This window comes from Rhododendron vialii, chromosome 10a, assembly GCF_030253575.1.
Source record: "Rhododendron vialii isolate Sample 1 chromosome 10a, ASM3025357v1".
Classification (NCBI taxonomy): Eukaryota; Viridiplantae; Streptophyta; class Magnoliopsida; order Ericales; family Ericaceae; genus Rhododendron; species Rhododendron vialii.
The window spans coordinates 12317453-12323749 of NC_080566.1; the positions used below are offsets into that span (position 1 = coordinate 12317453).

Genomic DNA, 6297 nt, shown 5'->3' on the forward strand with positions numbered 1-6297 from the left:
TCTAGAACAAACTTGATCAAGTTGGCGACGACAAACTCTTGCTTCCGGCTCTGGATCCAGAACCATTCCGATGCTATTCCAGTTGCGTCGCCGCTGGGTCCACCATATATGTTTTCGGCGGCAAAGAGCAGGTGGAGGACTGGAACCCTCCATGCACTCGCGACGTGTTCTATATCGACACCCTTTGCCCCGAGAAAGGGTGGAAGAAACTAAGCTTTTCCCTGAATAGACCGAGACAGGAACCCTACGGCGTCCACATAGACGGGAAGATCTACGTCCTTGGAGGTTTCGTACCTGACGGTCCTTTTCAGGTTTCAACTATAGTGCCCGAAGTTTTCGATACCCGCAGGGAGGAGGAGAGTTGGATCGAGTTGAAGGACAGAGAGGATGCGCCCGTTTTAGTAAACGGGCATGCTGTCCTCGATGGGGAAAGCGGATCTTCGTGTTTGGTCATATGAACGAACGTCTTTATGGTTACGACGCGGATGCTGATAGATGGAAGATGTATCATAAGAATTTCGGAAAAAATAGGTGGACATCTGCCTTTTATGACAGGGTTCTGTATTTCATGGACGCGTGCATTACTGGTTACTTGTTCACCCTCGATCTCTCGGAGCCTAACAACGAGGTGAAGACAGTTAACATGGTATGAGGAGGAGGATCGTCTTCGTCTGTCGATGATGACAGCGACGATGACGATGATGATTTCGAATGGATACCCCTCGTCGTCGGGGGCGCACGTTTAGTTTCACTAGGGAGGGGAAAGTTGGGTGTGGCATGGGCCCTAGCAGTGAAGAATGCTCCTAAGATTCATGTTTTTTGGTTCATATTGGAGATGCGTGAGAAAACCATTGCTGGGGAATCCCACTATGAGGCCTATGGCTTATCTCGCACAGATTACTATGTTTACGGCCAGTCGATTTTAAACGTCCTAGAAGTGTAATTAAGCAGTACTAAGCTTTTTGAGACCGTAATTTTTATCTCCGCTGTCCTTAATTTCTCTGTTATTTCTCATCAGAATTTGCTTTGATCTCCATGACTAGTATAATTAAGTTGTTCTTGTCGAAATTTAGGCTCATATTATCTGTCACCTTTGTCTCAGCACAACGCTGCTGCTGCTTCTTCTTCTTCTTTTTTGTTGGATTTTCGACCCACGCTCAGGAGAAAACTTGGAGCATTTTCAAGTATTACACGTCTGTAAAAATAGATGTTTGAAAATAGTTAGCCTCCTCACTGTCTCAATAAATTAAATTGATTGGCTTGACACATTCTTATTGATTTCGATGTGAGAGAATGCCAGTCCCCTTGCTATATAGGTAACCAATGGGTGACCCTAAGGCGCTGATTGTTTGCCATTATCCACCGGTGTATGCAGTGTTCTGTAAGAGAATCTAGAAGTGCTAAATAACCTTTTATCAAACAACATTGTTCAGGACAAGATAGGAAGCCAAGTTATGCTCCACTAAAAGTTCAGTTCCAAACCGAATAACGTCGAACTTCCAACAAGAATGCTTTCTTAAAAGGTCTTGGCCGGTTATGTGGACACAAATTTAAAAACCAGTTTTGACACTCCATCTCAGCCATTGAAATGAATGGCTGAGATTAAAACTTATATATATAGGGCCGGTTCCTTGGACACAAATTTTGACATTATATTTCAGCCATTGAAATGAATGATTGAGATTAAAACCTAAAATCACCCACTTCCTCTCTTCTTTCTCCATCTCACCTGATCTCTTTCTACCCACTCCAACAACTCCATCTCTGGCGTGCCCATCTTTCCCGTCGTTACTTCTTTTGTCCGCTTAACACAGAAAACCCGAATATGAGAATATTAGAAACTAAGGTAAACAAATAAAAACATATAAACCCCACGCCTTAAATTTTCCCCAGTTTCACCAAGTTTTCTACAGCCACTTGCGTGTGTGTGAGGCAACCGGAAGAACAAAGCACCTTGTTTTTTTTTCCTCTTCCCTCCCTCCCAATGGTTAAAAATGCAAAACCTTAGTTGGCTTTGTCCAAATCGGTAGTCATTGATTTGGTCTTTTTGGAAGCCTGAGGTAGGTTGAAAACAACCAGTGCAGTTAATGGTTATCACAAAGAACTTAAAACGATGACATCTAATTTGCATTCTTCAGAGGGAAAAGCAGTACAAGAATTCATGCATTTTATATCCTCCAAAAACCGACATGGGAAAGGGGTTTTTTTACAGAACTGTAACAAGAGATAGAGATTACAAGAGGCTGAAGTTGCTTTTACTTGTAGGGGATCTGCATCAAGGAGAGGTAGATGGGCAGATGAGTCCGGGCAACTGCCTTACCCATGTTTCAAGTTTTTACAGAGAATTATAATAGTTTTCATCTCAAAAGTATTAAAAGTATATATATATATATATATATATATATATATACACACATTCGCCCACCCAATATCATTTTGAACAGTCTAACACCCGTACATACAACCAAGAGTACTTTTAAAATAAAAATATTTTTGGAAATGCTTGGATAAAATATCATATTAGTTCGGGTATTAGTACTTCAATTATTTTTAATGTCCACCAACCCAAACTTCAAATCATGCGTCCATCCCTGATCCACATGCCCTTCTCCAAAGACGATACAGTTCCCGGACTCAGAAGGGGGAAGGAACACCACAGATGGGACGCTGGCGATAGACTGGATCCCATGGGACTCGCTATTGCCAAACTCTCTGATTGCTTCCATGGCTCTGTATCCAGTGAAAATGGCTGTGTATCCAGTATTTCACTGGAACAGTACCATGCATGAGACATTGGCGACGGACTAAATCCCATGGCACTCGTCGTCGCCAAACTGTCTGATTGCTTCCACGCCTGTATCTCCAGCTTCTCACTCATCAACTCACTGTAAGTTTCAGACATAGTAGGTGTTATGGCAATGGGTGACGGAAGGAGCTCTAAGGTGGTTGATGATTTATCAGATACTGTGGTTGTTGGGAGACTAAGTGGGGGAGGTGCCACGCTCTCGAGACGTCGTGACTGGAACTCAGGTGCCGCAGTTAGCTTCTGAACCAGTTGTTTGAAGTTTGAAGGATCCACCTTGTAGACTCTACGCGGAGTCGGTGGCAGCGGGGCTATTGGCTCTTTCATTATCTTCGTCGAAAGCTTACGAACAGAATGGAGCGAGGAATGAAAATGGGGTGCTGGCGACGGAGGCGGGGGTGGTTTGAATTTGTCACGTTCTTGTGGGCATGGAAAAGGGTTGGTGGTGGAGGAGGAGGAGGAGGAAGTAGAGTACGATTGTGATACCATTGGAACCTAACTTTGTGTTTATGAGTTAGTATGCAACTTGTATTGTGTAATGAGAACTGAGAACATATCAATCATATATATACTTGCAGTCTGTATAAAGTAAACAGATTGTGAATGTCAGATCATGAAGGTGACATTGAGAGAGAGAAGAGGCGAAGACCAAAGAAAGGAGTTAAGTGTTTGGTCAAATGTGTACGAGAAAATAACTAAAGACCAAATTTGTCTTTTAAGAGGTGATCATAAGTTTGAATCCCATAAAGGTTTAACATTTCACATTTTGGGGCCGCTAGAGGTTTGTTTGATCCTCAACTTAATAATCGATCTCGAAATTAGTCGAAATGCGCGCAGACCGATCCGGACATCAATTATTAAAAAGAAGAAGAGAGATATTGGAATGTATTGGGGGTAACGGCAATTCAGCTACTGTAGTATAATTTTTGTCAGGAGTCGTCAGCTTTGAAGTATGACCCTGTCCTTCTGAGTTACAGTAATATAATAAGCCCTTGTATTACTTTTTCTACCTTTCATCCTTTGTGGTGTTGAATATTTCTTCCCAGACACAGTTTGTTCACTGCAAAAATAGTCACTTATAGAACACCATTATTGACATTTACACACCATTATTGAAGTTTATTTTGAAAGACATAAAAGACATTTTCTTGAAGTTGAAAAAATGATCTAAAATTAGATTTGGAGCGAAGTTGGGTTAGGGTGTTTTTGAAACCAGATATTAAATTTTAAGTAACTTAAAAGCTAGTCTTTAACTATTATATACATAACAAACAATGCCAACTTTTAATTTGGTCAGCTTAATCATAATTTCACAATTATGATACAATATAAATTTACCCACTTCTATGTGAATCTATCTATAAGAGGAGATCCTAAGAAAAATGTAACCAATTCTTTATTTTCTTTGGGCTACTGGCCATCCGCCTTGAATTCCAAGGATTAATATCGATATTCTTGGCCTAACTTACATCAAACCAAAACAAATCACAATGTCTAGTTGTGCTCTATTTGTGCTCCAATGGTGTTCTATTCCTGGCCTAACTTAATCTTTTATTTTAATTTTTTAGTGACTCTTTTAAGAGTTTTTTTTATCACTATCTAAGGGATATCACTTCGTTTTGATAAGAGGGTTTGAAAAAATAATAAAACACGAACCAACTTTCAACACATTAAAAAAACTCAAAAGAGAATCGTCATTATTGACCTTAATAAAGTTTTCATTCAGAACTTTTTTGCCTCCGGCCAATTACTCTCATCCAGACGAATCGCAAAAATAAGACATTTTAAACCAAATACAAAAATCCAATAGAAAGAAAAACAAAAATTAGCCAAACTGAACAATTAAGTCCAAACAGTTGATATGGTCAACATAATATAGTCCATCATCTAAAAAACAATATTATAGGCAAAATAAGTCAAACCAAATAATTTAACCTAGCTAGCAGAATTGGTATATTGTCAACAAAATACTTTCTTCATTTAAAGATGGGATGATTAATTAGAACTTCTTCACCATAACAGATTTCTAATCCAGGTAAGACTTTCACTGAGATTTTAAGGGGAGAGAACTTCTTTGATGCCACGTGACCAAAAATTGGTCTATGTTTCTTGCATCAAAGCTAGTAATTCCCATCTCAGTGGGAATGTAATGGAGTTAAAAGAAAAAAACCCAAGCTTAATAGTCTCTGTTGGTGCACGTGTATTTCCAAAGCCTTCAGAGGCAAGTAATTGATTAGTTTGCAAGTGCTGATTGGTGGGGCAGAAAATGGGGTTTCCAATCGAGCCGGACATAACCAACTGGCCGGGGCTAGCTCTGTTGGCCAGTACTCTTGCATCTTACTTAAAGATCAGGAGTTCGAATCTTTCCACATACGTGATAATGTTCATTCCTTAGAGGGGTTTTTCCTTTCTTGCTTTGTTTATAATGAGCTTATTTATTGTATTGATTAGGCTGGGTTGTGAATATGGAGGAAATTAAAAATATTCTATGCCCGACGGTGCTCCAAACTAATTCTCAACCACACATATGTAATAACTAGTGTTGTTCCTATTCAATATATGGGACCCAAAAAAAAATCAATTTGATTTTTTTGTCCCGTTCGTCCAGGATCAGTCCAAGGGATTTGGATGCCTCAAGGCTAAATTGTGGGGTGGTGCCCTACGTATTTTTAGAATTAAACAACTATGATAGAAATGTTTCTTTATATTATTACTTTAGACTTTATAATGCATGTTAATTTATTTGTCACCAACGACCAAAGTAGTTGGCTTGAATTCTATTTGACTTGGTTTTGAAACCAAAACCTGGCAATTACAATAGCATTATTTTCGGGGGAAAAACATTTCAAAAGAAAGTGCTTGGCTTGAATTCTATTTGACTTGGTTTCGAAATCTGGCAGTTAAAAGAAGACTTGAACTCGGACACTCCAAATAGACTAAAATCAACTTATTACTGAGCTAGCTAGGACATTTGTGTTATAAAACGAACAAATAATATATATATATACTAATTTACAAATAATATTGAAGTGCCCCTAAAATTTAAAATTTTTTGGATGCCTCTTGAGCCTTGGGCCTGGGCCGGCCCTGCGTTCATCAGAGAGAGAGAGAGAGAGAGAGAGAGAGAGAGAGAGAGCGCACGGGTGCACAAGTTTGTCATCTGGTGGGGGCGAAATCTAGCCGCCACAACCAATATTACTCTTAAAAAGTCATCAGCCCCATTTTAGCAAACACGAATGTCCTCATGAAAGTGGACGGACCCATTTGGTCGGCAGTTTTATATGTACACCACTGCACCTTGTATTAAGTCATTTCTATGTGTGACAATTCCAATTCGTCAAAAGATAGTTGTGAAATTCCACAGCATGCATCATTATCATATCAAATCTTAAAAGCATGCAGTAGTACTGAGCCGTCTTTCCTCTGTTCATTGGCTGGCTGTTCGATCTTCTCGATTCTATTGGCTTCCATTCCATGGCTGTTATTCATCAAAT

The 6297-nt window shown here is 39.6% G+C and overlaps 1 protein-coding gene across 1 annotated transcript; it reads right to left on the reverse strand.

Annotated features, from left to right (window-relative positions):
• Window positions 1–2572: 2572 nt before the first annotated feature.
• LOC131302887 (uncharacterized) lies at window positions 2573–3303 on the reverse strand. Its single transcript, XM_058329681.1, has one exon. The coding sequence runs from the start codon at window positions 3290–3292 to the stop codon at window positions 2573–2575; it is 720 nt and encodes a 239-aa protein (XP_058185664.1). The 5' UTR covers window positions 3293–3303.
• Between the last annotated feature and the right edge of the window lie 2994 nt (window positions 3304–6297).

Coding starts and splice junctions, on each gene's coding strand:
- LOC131302887 (XM_058329681.1), bottom strand. CDS start 3,292: ATGGTATCACAATCGTACTCTACTTCCTCCTCCTCCTCCTCCACCACC.